The 21848-nt window shown below is 47.3% G+C and overlaps 1 protein-coding gene across 1 annotated transcript in view; it reads right to left on the bottom strand.

Annotated features, from left to right (window-relative positions):
- The window catches only part of NXN (nucleoredoxin), a 151032-nt gene extending 129755 nt beyond the window's left edge, over nucleotides 1–21277 (bottom strand). Inside the window, exon 1 of the mRNA XM_045984455.1 lies at nucleotides 20800–21277. Coding sequence (XP_045840411.1) covers nucleotides 20800–21165 — 366 coding nt within the window. The 5' untranslated portion in view covers nucleotides 21166–21277. The remainder of the gene's footprint in view (nucleotides 1–20799) is intronic.
- Nucleotides 21278–21848: the final 571 nt, after the last annotated feature.

The following is a 21848-nucleotide window of genomic DNA, read 5'->3' as shown; positions in this document are numbered from 1 at the left end:
TCAAGGTACTCAAGGTCACACATGGCTAGAAGCTGTTGCACTGTGTGGCTCTGGTCTCTTGCCCTCAAGTCCATTGTCTACATGGCTACGATGGTTATCTGATTATGGAAGGGCCCTTCTTAGAATGCAACAGTGGCTCTCATCAGGACACCTTCGCCTTCTGTCCCCTGCTTGCCTATTTAGCCTCGTCCCTCACCGTTCACTCCTACCTCTCATGTTGGGCTCCGGCAATGAGGAACTGCAAACTGCAGCTTGTATAACAGTGAGTATGGTAGGATACTAATTTTTTTTTTAATTTTTTTAAGTAATCTCTACACCCAATATGGGGCTCGAACTCACAACCTCCAATTTTTAGTATATGTGCTGCCGAAGCGAGCACACGAACTCACAACCTCAAGACCAAGAGTTGCACGCTTCAATAACTGAGCCAGCCAGGCACCCCTAATTTTGTTTTAAACATATTTCTTTAATTTTAAAGATTTTATTTATTTGACACAGAGAGAGAGAGAGACAGCGAGAGAAGGAACACAAGCAGGGGGAGTGGGAGAGGGAGAAGCAGGCTTCCCGCTGAGCAGGGAGCCCGATTCAGGGCTCAATTCCAGGACCCCGGGATCATGACCTGAGCCGAAGGCAGACGCTGAATGACTGAGCCACCCAGGTGTCCTTAAACACAGTTATGCGTGGATATCTGTAAAACGTGTGAGGGTACAGATGACAGGGACACATTTGCAGAGAAAAAACTCCAGAAACATAGGCATCAAAATGTAAGAAATTGGTGGAATATGGACAAACCTGAGCATGCTTCCTTCTGCAAATGTGTATTTTTCTCATTTTTTTATAACTCTACAATTAAAAAAGGTAGTGGGAATAAAGGAACTTGCCGAAGGCATGGGCCCTAAAACCCAGCACAATTACAGTATAAATGTTGCTCGGCATGTTTATTTGGTCCATCATTGTTCATGAATTCCATCTTTGCAAATTTGCCTCCTTGCACAGATTTATTTGTGACCCTCAAATTGATCTAGTGATGCCTTTGCAGTCATTCATAGACACGCGCTGGTGAAAAAATCTGAGTCACCCGCCTGCCACACATGTCCCAGACGAGGTCCAACTAGGCAGCACGCTGCCTCCTTGTTCCAGCCTGTCCTGTAAACAACTGTCCCTTGTGTGGTCTGTTTAGTGCCATGTTTTTCACACTTCTGTGCATTTTGTTGGTGACCTCACTATTTAAAATGGCTCCTAGACACCGTGCTGAAATGCTGTCCAGTGTCCCTGTGTGCAACAAGGCTGTGCCGTGTCCTAAGGAGGGAGATAAGCTGCGTTCAGACACGGGCTCTACCGCTGTGGCCCTAAGTCTGGTACCACTGAGTCCACAGGCTGTGTCGCATGCAGTGTTGTAAGGCAGAAAGAAGACTGAAACAAGTCCTGTGCGTGGTCCCCCGGGAGGGAGGGGACCGTGCGTGCCCACGGTCACCACAGCTCCATGCCACATCCGCTCTCTGGAGGGCAAACAGCAGAGCACGGCTTCAAGAAGACGGCGCAGGGTTTCTGAATGTTTAAGCTCAACCAGATGATGCATTAATAAGAACTGCCTTGAGGAATCTTCCCATCCGAAGTTTCGGGACATCTAAAGTCTCCCTCTAGGACAATCACTGGTCTGGCCCAGCAGCCCCCTTTCCGGACTCAAGTCCACAGCCAAGTGTGGTCCAAGGAGGGCGGCTCCGTACCGACTGTGCTCCTCTCCACTCCAGCTTCCCTCTTCCTTGCTCAGGTCAGAATGATCTCTTGGAGACAGAGGGCAAGTTCCCGCGACCCCAGGCCCCACAGCGAGGTACCCGGAGTTCAGGTCCCGGTGATCCTTCAACACGGGAAGGGCGCTAACTGCCTGGACAGGCCCCGAGATAACATGCCTCCTCTCCCTTCCCCGCTGGCCCAGCAGGAAAAAACGCCAAGGCCGCCGAGTCATCCGAATGGAATTTCTCTTTCACACTTCGGAGCCCCATCAGCCTGGACTCACCAACTGAAACACCTGGCTCCTTTTAAATGCCTTTCTTTACATCGCCCATATTTCAGCCTTGGTCATAATCCCCTTCATAAGTGCTCAGTGTCGTTGTTCGGCAAAGTAACGTGTTTGTTTTTTCAGCGATGAGCTCCAGACACTTGAGGCTTTCCACGGAAGGAGGTCTCACCAGCGCCCCGGGCCTGACCCCGGCCCTTCCTCAGGAAAGGGGCTCGGCTTGCAGGCACAGGCTCCTGGGACAGGGAAAAATCGCGGTCCTGCTGTCTACAGGCCAAGATCCACAAAATCACTTGGGAAAAACAGGACTGTGACATTTCCCTCTTTCCAGGATGCTTATCTCTCCGTGCTACCAGCGAAATTTGGCAATGTCCTACCAACGCTGCTGGCCATTTTTATTTAAAGTGCCACAAGTGGGGCGCCTGGGTGGCTCAGTGGGTTGAGCATCTGCCTTCGGCTCAGGTCATGATCTCAGGGTCCTGGGTTTGAGCCCTGCATAGGGCTCTCTGCTCAGCAGGGAGCCTGCTTCCCCCCTCTCTCTGCCTCTTTACTTGTCAAATAAATAAATAAAATCTTTTAAAAATAAATAAATAAAGTGCCACCAGGAAGGATATCAAGGAATATCATGGACCCAGCAGTAGGAGACCTGGGACCTAGAGGCTGGTCAGCAACATGGCGGCATTCGCTCCAGGCCTTAGTTTTCTCAGCTGTAAAGGAAGGCAGTGGCTACATAATCCCCAACATCCTTCCCGGTTTAACATTCAAAGACCCACTGCCCAATGCTATATAATAAGAGCATCTGTTTGACTATGATTCAAGCACAAATATACAGAAGAATGCACGTCTCTCTTAACTTTGAGACTCACCTTATTGCTTGGAATTCTAGTCCCCTTTCTACCCAACTCCCACCAACTCTTCCATTCTTGGTCCCAACCACCTCATTCTTTCTTTTAATAAATATTTCTGTCTAACATTCATTAATAAGTTATACCAAATGTATTAAGGATGAAGAACATAAAGACGAAGGGCGCAGAGTCCCTGCCCTCAGCAACATTCTGGTCTGGCCGGACCGGACACTCAGCGGTCACCACCCCCCGACCAGCTGTCATGGGCCACCACCATGCTGAAGGCTTTTTCAATTCTTCGTCATCTTCAAACTTCCACAGCGGCCCTACAAAGTAGTACTACTACCATTCCCATGTTACAGGTGGGGAAACCGACTTGGAAAGATCAGAGTACATGGCCCGATCTCAAAGCTAGAGAACGGAAGAGCAAGGTCTGAGCCAGGTCACCCATGAGAGGGGTCAGCCTCTCCAGCTGCTGTCTGACTAGGTCAGAGCCGTCCAACTCAGTTCTCGGAGCTTCTGCTGGCAACCCCATCCCTATTAGAATCACCTCACCAATCGTCGTCCAACAGAGACTCTAAGTTCATATATAAATGTGTGTGTGTGTACGTACACACATACATATCTCATGCCTTATCTCCCTAGGAAAATTAAAATTAGAAATGCCTTTGAGACCAGGGACTTTGTCCACTAATTTCGCTGCATCCTGACACTGCCCGCGGCAAATGAGATACTCAAAAACACATGACTGACCAAGGCTGGCCAGTGTCCATACAAAGCAATGAAAAGCACAGGCTTGATTTTTGTAATATGAGTGCATACTGATGAGAACTCCAGCTTGGGGGCCTCTTAGTCCCTGTCGTTGCTCCCCTTCTCCCCAACACTGCACAGTAGTGGAAAATTCCCAGAGAGATTTCTTTTCCTTTATTTCACAAACAGAAGCCATTAACCCTGGGTTTCTTCTATTGGATGGAACGAAGCACATTAGAAAAGGCATTTCTGCAAACAGGCCCGCGATGAGGTTCTTGGGTTTGACTTTGACCTCTTTGGTACGAAGGCATCAGTTTCCTACTACCTGGCACGTCTGGAATCCAGACCTTTTCTCATTCCAAGCCCAAACCCTGAGAGAGGCCCCGATCACCGTGTAAGCGGTCAGCTTTCCAGAGTCTTCAGGCATGAAATACCCTCCAAATCAGAAGCACCTGAAATGTATTCTCCTGACCACCTGCCAAAGGAATTTTTGTTTTCCTTATAAAAGGTAACAATGTTCGCCCTAAGTTTGGGAGCCTGTGGTCACACATCAGTTTCCAAACAGGCAGGTCTCTCTCTCTCTCTCTCTCTCCCCGCACCCGTACTCACTACTTAATTCTCTCCAGGGCTGGATCAAATGAACTTGCTCCTTCTCAACTTTCCCCCTTCATTCCCACATGGTTATTTATATCCAGAATATCTTTCTTTCTTAATCCACTGAACCACCCTCCCCCTCATTTGAAAAGGTCACTTTCAAGTTATTCTTTCCAGAAAGCTTTCTTGAAGTAGGTTGTCACTAACTCTTTCCCCCCTCCGTTTTACTTTGCTCAGCAAGACGCCACTGAGCAAGGTTACTTGCTCATCTTCTGAAAATGCCACTTAACTGCCAACTAGATCAAAAGGGGGTAAGAACAAAACAAACAAACAAACAAAAGCCCGATGCTAAGACAAAGCGTTCACAAACCAGATACACACTCTTTCAGGCAAGAGCACCATTATTTTCTTCACATAAGTTTTCATTACGAAAGTGATTACATTGAGAGCATCTGTAAATCAGGGACCCACCACCACAGACACCACTACCCTAACATAATGTTAAGCAATGTGGGGTATTTGGGCCAACCTTTCTTCTTATACATCTGTTTAAACAGTGTTGTATTATAATCAGGGTATCCATATAATTTAGGATCTTTTTTGAATACAATATCTGAAGTACAGGTCTGGGTTCCAGCAAAGGTCATTCACTCCATTTTTAATAGCTGTTCAACATGATCCTGAGACTGTAATTTACTTAACCATTCCATAATGAACATTTAGTGTTGCCAATAATGTCTTACTATTATTACGCAGCTTGAAAGGATACCTTGAAAGGATACCTTCGTGAAGATAAGGTGAGGCAAGAATCATTCTAGTTTTGTTCTGTCCTACAGGACATACATTTAATCCTCATTTATGACCAACTGTTCAGAATATATTCTCGCTTCTAAACTGACACTCAGGGACGCCTGGGTGGCTCAGTGGGTTGAGCCTCTGCCTTCGGCTCAGGTCGTGATCTCAGGGTCCTGGGATCGAGCCCCACATGGGGCTCTCTGCTAGGCGGAGAGCCTGCTTCCCCCACCCCTCCCGCCCTCTGCCTGCCTCTCTGCCTACTTGTGATCTCTGTCTGTCAAATAAATAAACAAAATCTTTAAAAAAAAAAAAACAACTGACACTCATTCCCTTTCTCTTCTTAAATCAAATCCCCTTTTAAAGTTCACTAGATCTTTGCAAAGTTTGTCTTTCATAATTTCTATTATCTATTTATCTATATAATAAACCTATTTAATTCCCATGGCAAACTTCTGATTTTCTGTAAGCAACCTGCATCCACAAATTTACAACTGAAGTAGTTGTAAGTTTTCTCGGCTGCCTCTTATAAAAATGAGTAAGGAATGTTTAAAGGAAGAGGAAAGCCATGTGTGATATTTGATATGATGACTTTTGATGTAATATTTGTACATTTTTCTCAAACAACAGATGCATCCCGAAGATGTCGTAAAGAAGGTTTTTTCCCAAGTGGAAGAAATCACATCTTGAACATCTCTTAGGAGCTCACAATCTAAAACAGTTCAGCCTAATAAAATGAAGATCCTTCTGTAATGAAAATAACAGACATAATCCCTTACTATTTCATAACTTTGGATTCTGGGGGTGATGGATTTTCTCAACGTGCAGCACACTCAGTAAATAAAAACCGATATTAAATATGGTTTGCCTAATACCAGTCATCACAAAAGACACAGCATAATAGAAGTGGCCGGCATGGGGAAGTCTTTTGTCCCTGTATAGACCCAAATACTCTTAGAAGGGAAGAATGACAGCTCAGAGAATGAACCTCTTAATTTAGCCAAATGGCAGGGCTCAGCACTGGAAATTCCACAAACACGGTCTTCTCAGTGCTTTATGTCAGTTCTAGAGGGGGCCCCTCTGCAAGGACAGGGAAAGCTGCTTTCAAAGTTCTCCTAGGCCCACCGTACTCAGGGAACATGTCAGGCTAAGCCATTTCCCTTCTAGGGATAGTGGTGCCTGGGAGGATTCTGTTCCTTGTCTCTGTGTTGGGTTCAAATACCAAGGCAGGCATGATACAAAGTTATCACAAGGCCAGGCCTTGTCCCACAAATGTCCCATAAAGACATTTCTAGTCTTTACCCACCAGAGAGAAAAAGTAGCACCTGTCATGGACAGGCAAGATCTGTTTAAAAGGCTTGGCTTAGGGGCACTGGGGTGGCTCGTGGTCCCGGTGCCAGGGCTCCGGGATTGAGCTCCACACCAGGTTCCCTGCTAAAAGGTTTGGCTTTTTTTTTTTTAAAGTGTGTCTCAGAGCCACACACATATGTACATGCTTGTATATGTACAAAGTACCTCTCAGGAGATATGCAAGACACTGGTCACAGGAGCCGCTCTAGGGGAGGCAAGCTACAGTCAGCAGTGGGAGGGAGACTTCCTTATCCCTGCATGTCTTTCATTTTATCTGAAATTTTATTTAACATGTGAAGACATGGCCCTTTCACAAAACAAAAATTAATCTCAAATGTTAAATCTACCTGTGTAGAAAATATGTAAGCAGAGACATTCATATATGCAGGATATGTCTATTCTGTTTTTTTTAAGATTTTATTTATTAGACGAGCACAAGCAGGGGTGGCAGTAGAAGAGAGAAGAGGCCCCCCGCTGAGCAGGGAGCCCGATGCGGGGCTCGATCCCAGGACCCAGGGATCACGACCCAAGCCGAAGGCAGATGCTTAACCGACTGAGCCACCCAGATGGCCCTATCTATTCTTTTTCTGGAAGAATATGTAAGACACTCTTAGTGATTATCTCTAGAAGGACGATTATTTTTATAACTAAAAAATGAAATGCTGGCTTTCTCTTGCAAATGGGAAAAAGTTAAGTAGAAAACTGTGTTTACGTGCATGCCGAGTAAAGAAATGATAAATGGCTTTTTAATGTGAACATTTGTTCTATGGATGAACACCCACAGACTCCAGGCTCCTCATGAAGATACACACCATGTTTGTTCCAGGAATCTGGACTCGCCTGCTAACTACTTTCTCGGTGGCTGTATGAGCCAAAAACTAGGCTCTGGTGACCTCAGAAGAAGTCACTAACTAAGCCTTCACAGGAAAGCCGTGCTTCGAAAAGAGCCTCAAAACCAGAGGGTCCCACCACAGTTGCTGCAAATTAATACTCTCCACGACTCCAAATGAAAGCGAATACGTTCAAGTGGTATTGAGTGGTATTTTACTCGTAAGCACGTTTGTAAAAGTAGGAACAATGCATCCGAGGGCTGAAGCCAGCAACGTTTGAGAAAGTGTTTTCCCCCAGGAAAAGTGCTTTAAGGCATTTAATTCCAATTCATCCCATACCTAACATGTGAAATGTCAGAATTCTTAGGTGCCAAACTGCTAAGCGTAGAATGGGTTTACACGTCAGCTTGAATAAGAAAATGCACCTGGGTGAGAAAACAAGCCCATTTTCAAATACGGTAAAATTTTGAAAGCAAACGGAGTAATTCATCCTAGAAAGTCAAATATTACGAAAAATCTATCTGCACAAGGACACTCGGTTGCTTTGTAGCTAGTTTCCTGTCTCTTGCTAATTTTGAAACAAAATGCCACACTTAATTAGCCCGCCAGATTCTCATCCTGCCTGAGCCCGATGGGGAGAAATGGCATTAAGGAAAAGACTCCCTCAGGCTCTATTAGTGCCCTAATGAGCCAGTGGGGAAAGGGAGGTGTTGGGATGGGGACAAGGCAGCCACAGCCTTCAGAAAGGGCAGGATCTGGACATCCAGAACAAAGGCGGGTGCTCCCAGCCACACAAGAACAGGGTCTCTGGCCGTCCTACTCTGGTCTGGCTCTTCCTACAACGTCCTCTGCAGGAAACAAATGCACCAACACTACACAGGGGCCCAGCCAACCTCGAAACTCTCCTCCTGTAATGTATGAATTACACCCAAGAGGGAGAAAACGTGCCCGCAAGATCACCTGCCCCCAGCCATGGTTTCTTCCCCGGCAGCTAACAGATGGAAGGAGCACAGATTTTCAAAATGGGCAAAAAGGGGAGATTCTGCAAACTACAGAGTTGACACCAACCCTCCAACAGATGCCGCAGCTCATTACGGTTACTAAACACACACTTTGGAAAAGAAGTGATCAATTTAGAAGCAAGCATGGGTTACACTACACAGAAGTCACTTCGGACTATCTTTCCTTGAAAGGGATTCGGCAAATGCCTAAGTTATGGAAGCGATCTGTTCAGGTCTCTGACAGTCAATGCGAACTGGATGGAGAAACGCCGGCTGAATAATAAATATCATTGGGCAAATTTAGAACTGCCTGGATTTTAAGTTGTTTCGACAACTGACTAATAGACCAAGATTAGGCTGGAGGAGTCTTCCGTGGTATGACCTGGGCCTCCCTCCCCAGATATAGTGACAGTCTGGAAGGGATCACATAGTTCAGAACTCAGAAAGGGTTACGATTATCATGGATGACCAGACACGCATGTGAAGAGATTTTGACAGATGGCAGAAAATTATCAAATCTAAGTAAACTTATTCTTTTTTAAAAATTTACTAATTTGGGGCACCTGAGTGGCTCAGTGGGTTGGGCCTCTGCCTTCAGCTCTGGTCATGGTCTCAGGGTCCTGGGATCGAGCCCCGCATCGGGCTCTCTGCTCAGAGGAGAGCCTGCTTCCCCCCTCTCTGCCTGCCTCTCTGCCTCTGTGATCTCTTTGTCTCTCCCTGTTAAATAAATAAATAAATTTTTTTTAAAAATTTACTAATTCATCTGAGAGAGAGAGAGAACACAAGCAGGGAGGAGGGGCAGAGGGAGAAGCAGACCCCCGGCTGAGCAGGGAGCCCAATGTGGGGCTTGATCTCAGGACCCTGGGATCATGACAGGGACCAAAGGCAGACGCTTAACTGACTGAGCCACGCAGGCGCCCCTAAGTAAGCTTATTCTTGAGGATAACGGATACAAGATTTGGGACTATGTTCTCGTTTGTTTAGGTATTAAAATGATGAAAAAGACTTTGGAGTTTTGGTTGACAAAAAGGTCAGGGAGTCAACACAGTGTAATGTGACTGTCAGAAAAGCTAGTGCAATCTCAAACTATGACGGTGTAAGTTTAGATAATACCTCAACAAAGAAGTTAACAATGCCTGACCCTTTGTACCCAGGACAGACCACCCTGGCATCTGTGTTCAGGTTTGGGGACTATCCTTTAAGAGAGGTCCCCGACAATCTTGGAGAGGGCTCAGACACAAATGGCCAGGATGGGAATGAAATCTGAATCCGAATCGGAGGAGAAATGGCCAAAGGACCAAGGGAATCTTTCATCTCAGAGACAGAAGAGCTATCTACAGTTCCTTGAAGGCTGGCCATCCCCGAGGAGAGGACGGCTGATGTCAGAATGGCCTTCCAAGGAGATGGTACTTCGTGGTCACTAGAATGCTTCAGCAGAGGCTGACCACTCGGTGGGCATGCCGCCATGGGGTTAGCACGTGACTCAACTGGGCATCTGCAGTTCATTCTTACCCCTCCCTCGGGTAACACATTCTCATTTTCCTGGGTAAGCGTCCCCCCCACACACACACACGACCATCCCTTTCCTGATGCTCAACCCACTCGGTCTGTGACCCCACCCTCTGGCTCTACAGGTGTGGATATGACTTAGGTTTGGTCAGAGTATTACATACCCTGACTATGGGGACTGGTCCTGGGATGGGAAGGTCACCAAACTGGCCTCCTTCTGCTGGAGTTCTGAGAGGACAGGACACAAACCCAGGGCTGTGGTGGCCCTCGTGTCAGTAGGAGAACAGCCTGCTGGAGGTCAGGGCCCCGGCGGACAGCTGGAGAAGGACAGCCCATCTGGAGGCCCACGAGGAGGCCAACACCAGGACATTCAGCAACAGCCTAGGATACTTTTGAACCAAAGAGTCAACATTCTATAGGCCTTTATAGATTAAGGGGGAAATACGGATAAGGGGTTGGGAATGTGGCAAGGGGGCAGACCCAGAGAAAGTTTAAGTGGAAGGAGAAACTTTAGAGACACAGCTACCAAATGCAATGTGTAGACCTTATCTGGATTCAAACAAATAACTGTAAAATAAATAAATAAATAAATTATAAGACGATCAGAGAAATTTGAATACTGACTGGTATTTGCCAATATTAAGGAATTACCAGAGTTTTTTTTAGGTTTGATAGGATAATGTGATTTTTTTTTAAAGAGTTCCCTAGTAAAAAAATTTTTTAAGATTTTATTTATTTATTTGACAGATAGAGATCACAAGAAGTCAGAGAGGCAGGCAGAAAGAGAGGGGGAAGCAGGCTCCCTGCCGTGCAGAGAGCCTGATGCAGGGCTCAATCCAGGACCCTGAGATCATGACCTGAGTCAAAACCCACTGAGCCACCCAGGCACCCCTAGTGAAATGTTTATGAAGGAAATGATCTGATGCCTGGGAGCTGCATCAAAGCAGTCCAATGAGGGGGAGGGAGAGAGGGTGTACATGAGTTGGTGATCCTTCTACCTGGGTGCTGGGTACATAGGGACTCACTGTGCTATTCTCCCTACCAGTGTGATGTTTGAAGTTTTCCATAATAGTCAAAAAATAAATGGCAGGAGAAATATACACAGACCAGACTCTGCTACTCCCTCCCAGCTCAAAACTTAAATTGGAATCCATTCAGGACAACTGAGCAAGCAGTCGAAGAGACGGTCTAGAATTCTACCTATATTCAAAGACAGATGTGTCATCAAATCAACAACTGGCCATAATTATCGCTGTCCTGGTAAGAAAGTACAGGGAAACAAGATCACATGATGGGCCACTCGATGCTGAGTCTAGGTGCCCAGTGTAAGGGAATGCTGAAGGTAGGAGTGATACAAAGAAATAAAAGCTGAGATCTGTTCTCTCCTGTACTCTGAATAGGCATAACATAGGGGCCGGAATATCCAAGCGCCTGGGGAAAACATTTAAAAGGCATTTACTAGGCACTCCACACCCTTCTAAATACTTTTCGAACATTAACTCATTTAACCCTTAACGGCAACCCTATAAAGTGGACATTATCATCTCCATTTTAAGGACCGGGACCTAGAGGGGCGCCTGGGTGGCTCAGTGGGTTAAAGCCTCTGCCTTCGGCTCAGGTCATGATCCCAGGGTCCTGGGATTGAGCCCCGCATCGGGCTCTCTGCTCGGCAGGGAGCCTGCTTCCCTTCCTCTCTCTCTGCCTGCCTCTCTACCTACTTGTGATCTCTGCCTGTCAAATAAATAAACAAAATCTTTAAAAATAAGTAAAAATAAGGACCGGGACCTAGAGATACACAAGCCCGGTAGCTTGCACCAAAATCATGTTGTTAGAGAGTGACAGAGGTGTGATTCAAACCTGGGAAACCCAGGCCCAGAACCCATACTCTTACCCCTGTGCAACAGATTCTGAGCATTCACTTCTAATCATGGAGAATTTGTGAAGATCCGTGGGGACAAACACTTTCTTAAGCTGCAGCTAAGCAGGGGCCCAAAGTGGAGAAAAGGCTGTCCTCTCACCTACACTCACTGCCATCCAGAGCTGTGGTTTTTCCCCATCGCAGGTTGTTCCGCCCAATCTGTATATTTCACATCAAACCCTGAGAAATGACTAACAGATGAGGCAGCTGTGCTGTGAGCCACCACGATCAAAAGAAAACTGTCTTGACCTGATCACATTTAAAGGGGAAAAAAGGCAACACCTTCTGATTTTAAACAGACTACATCCATTCAGATTTCTATCCCTGGCACGCTGACCAAAAAAGACAAATAAAAAGCAATACGACGGCTTCATCTGGATAAAATTCTCATAGGAAAACAAAAAGAGAAACCCTATCCCTAGAAGAGTGAAACTCACCACACCCTGTTTTATGACTATGCAACAATGATCTGAGATAAAAGCATTCTTAACTGGCGAAATATTACTTGAATTTACCTGTAATTGGTGTCTGCATTGAAATAATAAGATGGGGAGTGGGTGATAGAAGGAATGCTGAATTTAAGCATACATGGTTTTTTAAAAAGGATTTTCTTAAGTGTAGTTCATACAAAAATGCACCGTATATCTGGTCCAAGAGTTAGGACCAGCAAGCGGCAGAAAATTTATGTTTGCTTTTAATCATGGATGCCACAGAACAAAAGTTTCCATTACAGGGTTTCACTTGAGAATAAGAGCACTCAAGCAATTTTCAATTACTGTACTTCTTACTTGTCATAAAGCAGAAAGCACATGTTTGAGATTTTACTGGAAGTTAGAACAGCAGTTTCTGAAAACCTCATAAAAGGGAGGACTGATTTAGTCCTAGGATCTCGGCAGGATACCTGAAGTTCAATTTTGTCTCTGAACAAAAGCACTGTAGCAGCCCGCAGGCTTTGCATAGGATAAAGGGAGTTGGGGGCACTTCACTCACTGGCTGATCTACTTTAGCCCTTAGAAACCAACACCACCACCACCAACACACCAACACCACCACCACGGAAAGGAAGCAACGGTAAAGAAGCTCTGGCTTTCCCATCTTCCTGTTAAAACTACTTCTGTCTTATTTCGGGGTCTTCTATGCAGATCTAGAGTGAATTCACACCAAAAGCCATTTGTTGAAAAGAGAACTTCCAGCTCCCTCCTCTTCCATGGAGAACGTTTGATGTGAACGTTTTGTAAGATACAATTTCGCGGACAGAAAGGACTGAGTTGCATTTAAGGAGTTCAGCTGAGCCCTTTCATCTGACACTGTGACCCTAATCTAATAACCGGTTCTCTTTGCTTCAGTTCTCCAGCTCGAACATACTTTGAAAAGTTAAAGCGTTTGGTATCTACCGATTACTAGCTGCTGGGAGATGTAACAGGCGTGCATTTCTGAGTTCCTTGGAAGAAAGATTCTTGAGAAACACAAACTATCTATGAAATACAAAAGCTTGGAACAGTAAGTCTGCAGAGAGAAGACTATTTTAATGGCCTCGGATTTTCGACATTTCAAAAGTGGAGAGTAGAGTCTTTTCCTATTTTTGAGCACATAATTACAGGGCAATCGAGTTACACATCTATTTGCCTGTGTAAGTGTTCTCTGAAGCACTCATTAAGAAACAAAAACAAGGGACGCCTGGGTGGCTCAGTGGGTTAAGCCACTGCCTTCGGCTCGGGTCATGGTCTCAGGGTCCTGGGATCGAGTCCCGCGTCGGGCTCAGGGTCCTGGGATCGAGTCCCGCGTCGGGCTCTCTGCTCAGCGGAAGCCTGCTTCCTCCTCTCTCTCTCTGCCTGCCTCTCTGCCTACTGTGATCTCTGTCTGTCAAATAAATAAATAAAATCTTTTAAAAAAAAAAGAAACAAAAACACCCACATACTGAGATGAATACAATTATACAATTCAATTAAGGCCCAACTCTAATATTAAATGTTAAAATCAAGCTCTGTAATAGTGAAAGTGCACATTTCAACTTAACACGGTATGGAAACTGTCATGTTTTCACGTTCCCAGTTGAAAAGTCACGTGCCTGCTTTCTGTGATCACGTTATCCACGTCTCTGCACCTAAGAACTAATTAGCATCTCTTCCCTCTGGTTGGTTTCTGTCCTCAAGGAGCTTATGGTCTAAATGAAAGCAAAAACAAAAACCAAAACCCGAGGTGCCTGGGTGGCTCAATCAGTTAAGTGACTGACTGTCATGATCAGCAGGAGCCTCCTTCTCCCTCTCCCCTTTCCCCTACCCCTGTTCATGCTCTCTCTTGCTCTCTCTTTCAAATAAATAAAATCTTAAAGATAAATAAAAATAATGTAACAAATAAAAAACAACCTAAGTGCTAGGCTCTTTGTGCACAAGAGCTATGGAAGCCCACAGAATCGACTCACCTAGAGGGAAAAGAGACAGGAAAGCCTCTTAGGGAAACAGGGAGACCAGGACTGAGTTTAAAAGTTCCCAACTCAGCCAGTCAGGAGGAAAGAGAACACCATGCAGGTGAGAGAGGGGACAGAACAATCAAGGACCATGCTCTAGAATTTGGACTTGACCCCTAAAGCTATGAAGAACTACTAAAGAATTCTTAAGCAGGAGAATGACATAAAGTTACGATTTTGGATCTGACCATTCTGGAAACAGTCTAGAGCAGTGCTGTTCAAGGTGGGTGTGCAGGCCACTGCTTGCCCATAAGCTGTTTGTTAATGGTCCACACAAGGTGAGTACAAAAACTGAGAATGAGTACTCAGAAACATTTATGGCAGCTCAACATTGCAACAATATCAGGTTTGTGATTGATGGGCTCGTCTTGTTGAATAGGACAGAGACCAGCTTGGGTGAGGTCAACTTAGTGGGGTGGTTGCAGGAGGTTCAACCCAGACAGAAAGGAAAGATGGAGTCATGTTTAGTAAAGGTGAGGTTCATTGGTGCGACTGACTGGAAATTAACAAAACAAAATAAAACTGACCATTGAGGACAGACAGCTTGAATCATTTAAGCTGAATCATTTCAGGGGTCAAGATTGGAAGCAAGGAGAGGCACCTGGGTGGCTCAGTGAGTTAGGTGTCCAACTCTTGGTTTCATCTTGGGGCATAATCTCAGGGTTGTGGGACTGAGCCCCCTGTCGGGCTCCATGCTCAGTGTGGAGTCTGCCCCCTCCTCTCTACCCCTCCTCTTGTGCCACCCCTCTCTCTAATAAATAATTAAAATCTTAAAAAAAAAAAAAGGTTGGAAGCAAGGAGCCCCAGGAGAAGCTGCTGGTGCACAGTAGTCCAGATGAAACCTGAAGTCAAGCAGTGATGGTAGGGATGGTGAGAAGAGGTCAGAGCTGAGACGTATTAAAGAGATCAGATCCACACCAGGACTCAGTGCCATGTGGATGTGAGGGGTACAGGAGAAGCAAGGATGGCTCCTGAGATTCCAGGACACTTCTTTCCTTTTAGAAAAATGGCCAGGTATAAAGCAATAGCATGCAAGGACCTCATGAGAGTCAGGACCAGCAAAAAGATTCTGAGTTTGTAGCCATTTTCTTGGAGTGCCTTTGAATGAGCAGAAAAGCAAGTTAATGAAAGACAGAAAACTAAGCACCCTGGTGGTTAGCACTGAACACTGCTGGAATTCAGTGCCTGAAGAAGGAAAACATCCTATGCCGAGCCTATGCTCTCCCCCCTTAAAGGAAAACAAGCCTCGAGGAGCCCAGTCTATTTGGTTGGGGCCAGCTGGAGCCCTGGAATCCCAAGTACTATTAAAAAAAAAAAAAAGACCCCCCCCGCCCCCCCTCCCACTGACCATATACAGAGGGACTTGCTCATTTCCCCACCCCAGCTGGGAATAACACAAACCCCTCCTTCTCAAATTTGTGCAGATATTAAAACAAGGCCTCAGACCAAAGGGAACAATGATAAAAGAGGGGTTGTGGGTAGACAGCGTAAATGAAATCAATGACCCTAACCTCAAAACCCGCAGCTTTCTTCTTGTGCTCCGGTTCACAGCCCAGCCTGCATCAATCAGCAGGGGCTGTGGACAGCTAGCCAGTCGGGCCTGAATTGCTACCTTGAGGCCTGAACAGTAACCCACCACCGGCTACACTAACATCTGAGCAAACCTATCTGACAACATTCCAGAGCTTGGAAGGGAGGTGGCCGCGTTAGGGGGTGAGGTCTTCACCTCTCCAGAGGGCGGGCACCATCCCCTTCCCAGGCTGCAAGAGCGGCAATCCGGCAACCCTCAGGCTGCCCAGACTGAAGCAGGCAGCATTGGTGGCAGACACGCCTAACAGCTCAGGCAAACCACAAAACGATCACCAAGTACATAATTAATCTCCTTCACAAAGGATCATCTTAAAGCTGTCACCCTTTATCATGTCTGGGCTTCATGATCTGTGTCTCAAGTTTCACCGGCAAAGGTGAGTGTGGGGCTCGGTAAATCTCAGAACTCTCAGTTCTTTCAGGAGTGGTATTTTTAATTTTTATTTATTTTTCAGGATGTATTGATTTATTATTTATTTGAGACAGAGAGAACGCACATAAGCAGGGGGAGCAGCAGGCAGAGGGAGAAGCAGACTCCCGCGGAGCAGGGAGCCCGATGAGGGGCTCGATCCCAGGACCCTGGGATCATGACTTGAGCGGAAGACAGACGCTTCACTGACTGAGCCACCCTGGTGCCCCTAAGGAGCGGTATTTTTTTAAATATTCATTTGCTTTCGTTGTTTCATTCTTCTAGGTCTTTCTCCTCAGTTCTTTCCACTGAGTTCCTTCACCATATCCTCCTGGATGCTGGTAAAACTCATTTGTTAGAAAAATCCAAATGGTTTTGCATTTCTGTAATGTGATTCATTCCAGAGGCTCAAGCTCTGAAAGAATTCCTCAATTTCACGACAACTCAGGAACAACAGCGAGCACTTACTGAGCACATACTACATGCAAGAGCTATTACCATCTCCACTTTCCGGGGAGGAGACCTGTGGCACAGACAAGCAGGGCAATTTGCACAAGGTTCCAAGCTAACAAATGACACAGCCAGGATCTGAGCCCACGCGGATGGACAGGAGTGTCTATTTTTAACCACTACTATGACACTAGACATCTTCATGATGCAGAGAAGAAAAATTAAAGGTTTAAAAAAATACATGACAAATGATAGAACAAGGAAAACTCTCAAGGAAAATTGCTCTTATTACTTTAAGTGAACCATGGTCTTTTATTAGACAGATCCAAGTCCTGGAAACACAACGAACAGAGGGAGCCTATCCTGCCTGGCCTAGGCTCCTTTCACAGAAGGCAGAAAACCCCAATTTCCAAAGCTGTGCTTTTCTGCCGTCTTTCAGCGCCTTCCAAGTGGTCTGTCCCGATCACAGAGGTCATTCTCTTAGAGGCTGGGGAATCTGGATTTGGGGGAGGATGAGCTGGAAGCGATGGAGCTCTAAGACTCTTTGGGTTGGTATCAAGCTCGCCCCTTTCCAAAGAGCCAAAGGGATTCTGGTGAATTGTAGACCAAGCTTCTGACTTGAATCTGACCCAATACAACCACCCAGGGCAAGCAACCTACACAGGGAAGCAGGAAGATTCCACTTCCGCTGACTGGAGCAGGTAGACCAGGGGTACCTCCTGGGTGCTGGTCTCCTGCCCCCAACTTTATCTTTTCCTTTCTGTCTGGCAGGAAGTTGAGGCCAAGCCAGAGCCCAGCAAACCTGTGTGATCCAAGACCTCTGGTCCCGTACCATTTCATGTCAGTGCACCCACACTGACTAAATGCAGTCCATCAGACATCCCGCCTAGGCAGAACTGAGTCCAGTGACTTTAAAACCAAAACCCTTGTTCCCCTCTATGACGCTGAAATAGATCCTGGGGATCGACCCTCCTAGTCTGACAACTAAGCAACTTATCCTCATCTGAAGGAATAGAGCAAATCCCTGAACTTCCCAACTACTCATCCCATCCTCTCTCTACAGAAATCTGAAAAATGTCTACCCACAAAACAAAAAGCAAACCTACTTATTAAAACAAGTCTAACTACCTTAACTTCAAGATTATATGTTTCCTGACAAAACTGCTCTTATAAAAGGCACTCAAAGTTTTATTATCATCTAATTACAATTTCTATACAGCTATTTATGTGTGTGTGTGCTTGGAAGCCAAAAAAAAAAAAAAAAAAATGAAGCTTTCAATTACTTTTGCACCTACCACAAAAGCAAGTAGAAACAGGACAACCTTTCACTGGGAAATTTTTTTTTTTTTTTTTAAGATGCTGGAGTCCTTTTACTTGCTGTTTTCTCACAGTTCCAATCAAGGTGAGCAGAGCCAGGCAAAATGCAAGCATAACGTATATATGGTCATCCCCAGACTTTCTTACTACATAAAGGGGAAATTAATAAAAAAAAAAAAAGTACCACACAGCATTTTCTTTCCCCACCATAATTTTTCAATTTTCTTTAGAGTAATGCCAGCCAATAACTAATTAGAACCATACCTTTTGTCATCCCAACGGGAAGCAGTATATGAAAGGTTGTAAAGAACAAATGTTAATGAGAACTTTAAAAAATTAGTAATCTGGAACTCTAGTTGCCCCTCTGTGTAAAACAAATTCTATCCTTTGAAACTATTGTTAGAGTTGGTGAGACAACATGGTCAGGGTCCACCAGGAAGAAGGTAAGTAAGTGTTCATCCACTGAGCACCCTGAACTGAACTGGGGATGCGCTGGCCTTCTTCACCGTTCTCACCATGACGTTGCCATCACAAGCTCACAGACTTACTTCTAAGCATTTCGATTTCAGAGAGGAGAGATAAAAACTCGAAATTTTTTTTTAAAAGAGGGGAATTGTTTATTCTCTTTGATTTCAAGGGAGAAAATACTTCCTGTCAAAGTGAGTACATAGCTTTTGTAGTTTCTAAAAGTATGTTTTCCATAAGAAACACAGCTGAAGTCTTTTTACCTGGTGTATCACAACGAATATATCTGGGATCAGATCTCGAGCTGCCCAATTGCGAACATCCACGGTTTGGCCATGCTCAGCATTCTGAACTGTATTTTCAAATGAGGGTCTGCCCTGTGTGGTCCAGACTCTCACCCAGGTGGAATGAGCAGGTCCAGACTAGGGACAGAGACCCACTTTTTGTGTGTGTGCAAAAGGACTAGCCAGGACAGAGAGAACCAGGCATGGCACAGATCATATGAAATAGTCTCCTTTTCCAAGAAAAAGCTTAAAGCATTTGCAAAACATCTCAATTTGCTTCATGTTTTTACCATCCAGCAAATTTCCTTCATCCACTGTGAAAAACACAATAGGCCTTAGGTCTGTAACATTTACCATCATTATTTGTTTGCAAAAACTAGAAATCATTTGTATTGCCCAATAAGGACATTTTTTTTTTTAAAGATTTTATTTATTTATTTGACAGAGAGAGATCACAAGTAGAGAGGCAGGCAGAGAGAGAGAGAGGGAAGCAGGCTCGCTGCTGAGCAGAGAGCCCGATGCGGGACTTGATCCCAGGACCCTGAGATCATGACCCGAGCCGAGGGCAGCGGCTCAACCCACTGAGCCACCCAGGCGCCCCCCAATAAGGACATTTTATACACACTGGTATACTATAGAAATTCGCGGTAACAATGAAAATATTTTTTGGTAAATCACTTTCTGAACATTATTCCTCCCTAAACAGATCATTAAAACAGCCACCAAGGAAAACAAAGAATTCCCATACATCTTAAGCAAATAAAGGACTGGCCATTCACATTCATGCACTATCAAGTACATAAATCAAATAGGAGCAAAATTACCTAAAAAGTGGTTAAAATGCCAAGTTTTGCCTCTGTGTGGTTAGTGAGCCCATGTTTTTCCAATGTTGAATTTACAAACTGTATTTGTTAAACTGTATTTCATACTTTAAATCCCAAGTCTGTACCTTACACTGCCTGGGGATCGATGATTTACTGAAGACATTTGGGGTCACAGTATAAGCCTTTCGCTCTTACTAAATCTCAATCATGCTTCTCAACAAGACTCTGTACACATAAAAGAAACACACGGCATGCCGTTACCATCCTCCCTAGAGGCACCTAAAAGCCCCCCAAACGGCCCTTCTCCTGTCCACTCCATAAACTAAGATTCTCCTCTGAAAGGGAAGGGGCTAGATTCACACGTTGCGTCAGGCACACCAATTAGGCAAGAGCGCTCCAAAACTTGTCCTGTTTCGATTCACGAGGAAATTTCCCGAATTCGTTTTCTTAAAACAGACACCTTCATCCAACTGACACACTCGAAAACCCAACTAATTTCAGCAGGAATGAAAAGTTGACAGCGAAGTGTAAAATTTCCCCCAGTCCTCGTTTCTCCACTTAATCTGCACCTCTGTTAAGCGTTTAATTCGAAGTGTGCCGAGACAACCCCGACCCAGCAACTAGGGGCCGCAGGGACGAGTCTGTTCCCGTGCCTGGGAGGCATCTGGGGAGGGACCGCCGGACGGGCAGACAATGAAAAGCTCCCCGGTGGCCACTAGTCGAACCCGCGGGGGCGGAGGGAAGAGAAGGGGAGAGGAGTGAGCGCCCCTCTCCCCCAAAGCCACGGTCAGCGGCTGCCTCTCCGGGACGCAGGGCGGCCTGGCCTCGGAGTCCCGGGTAACAGGGTGGGGGAGGGGCGGGGTCCCCTGAGAAGCTGATTTCTTTCGGGGAGAGGAAACTTCCTGGTCTGGGCATTATGGGTAGGGGGCGAGCGCCTCCCCTACCCACTACAGGTATCCGCCCGGAGCCTGGCGGCTGAAGGAAGGAAGCAGCCCCTCCCCGCGCCTCCCGCGGGGAGCTCGGGGTCACGGGGTCGGAACCCCCAGTACGGCCGCCCCTTCTACGAGGCTCCCAGCGCGTGGGGACCTGGCTCGCCACTCCTCGAGGCTCAAGCCAGGGTCCGTGGCCGGAGGGTGTCAAAGTTACCCCACGGGCGCGGTCTGGCGCCCGCACGGAGGAGTTGCCGCGGGAGACCCAGGACGGCGGGGTCCTCCGACGGGGACGGGCATACACAGAGGAAGGGGACACTGAGGGACACGAAGGGAAGCGCGTGCAGGAGCCCGGCTGAGGGGCTGCGAGGGGCGCGGGCGAGGCCGGCGAGGACCCTGCTCCCCCAACTCGCGGGCTGCGCTCCCAGGCCGGGGGCGCCGACGAGGCCCGCGCCGCTCACCTTTCTGTGCTTCTCCTTGTAGGGCAGCGCCAGCCACGGCATGTCCCGCACGAAGTCCTGCCACTGCCGCTGGTCCTGGTCCGAGGACACGAAGACGATCTCCAGGCGGCGCCGCGGCTCGGGCTCCGCGGCCGCCCCGGCCCCCGGCCCGGCCCCGGCCCCCTGCCCGGCCGCCGCGTCCCCCCGCAGGCGGCCGTAGAAGGCGGCCAGGCTGCCGCTGAGCTGCGCGCAGGGGGCGCTCAGGCTACAGCCGAAGTAGAGCCCGAGCAGCGAGATGCCGCGGGCGCCCAGCGAATGCACGTCCACCTCCTCGCCGCCGCCCGTCACCAGCTTCTCGCCGAGCAGCTCCTCCAGGAAGCCCGACATCCTGGCCCACCGCAGCCCCGGGGCACGCGGGCGGGCAGGCGGCGGCGACCCCGCTCGCTGGGTCCGCGAGGCGGGCGGAGGCGGCGGCAGCGTTGGCGGCGGCAGCAGCGGTTTCGGCTGCGGCGGGCGCGGGGCAGGAGAGAGCCCCGCCCTCTCGGGCCCGCCCACGCCCCGCCCCCTCCGGGCCGCTCTCGCCACGCCCCCTCCGTGGCAGTCTCGGGCCGCGCGCTGGGCCCGGATCCGCTGCAGCTGGCTCGCGGGGCAGGGGCTTTCACGCGCGGCGGAATGGCCGGGGAAAGCGCCGGGCGAGAAAGCTGGCCGGAAACACTCTACTCTGAGGGCTTTCTCCCAGCTAAGTGCAGAGAGGAGAGGGGTGCGCCGAGCCGGCCTCTCTGAAGCTGTAGTCCTCGGAGCTGGGCTTGGCCCCCAACCTTCCGAACTCTCGATTCTCTCCGGACTTCCCCAAACATTCCCACAGTCCCCCCACCCGAGTGCTCGCTCGCTTGTGCTCTTCTCTCTCTCCCCAAAGCCTCATCGACCATTTCGGACCCCCCTGGCCTCTTGCAATGCTTACAGGACTTGGCATCTTCGTACACAATTACTTCATCAGGTTAGGTCTCGCTTGCACTACTTTCTCTACTATGTATGTTTCGTGTATGTTTTTGTCTACTATAGGAGAAGTG

The sequence above is a fragment of the Meles meles genome, chromosome 18 (genome assembly GCF_922984935.1).
Source record: "Meles meles chromosome 18, mMelMel3.1 paternal haplotype, whole genome shotgun sequence".
In the NCBI taxonomy this organism is placed as follows: Eukaryota; Metazoa; Chordata; class Mammalia; order Carnivora; family Mustelidae; genus Meles; species Meles meles.
The sequence above is the reverse complement of the archived record's forward strand: the minus strand, read 5'-3'. Positions and strand labels throughout refer to the sequence as shown.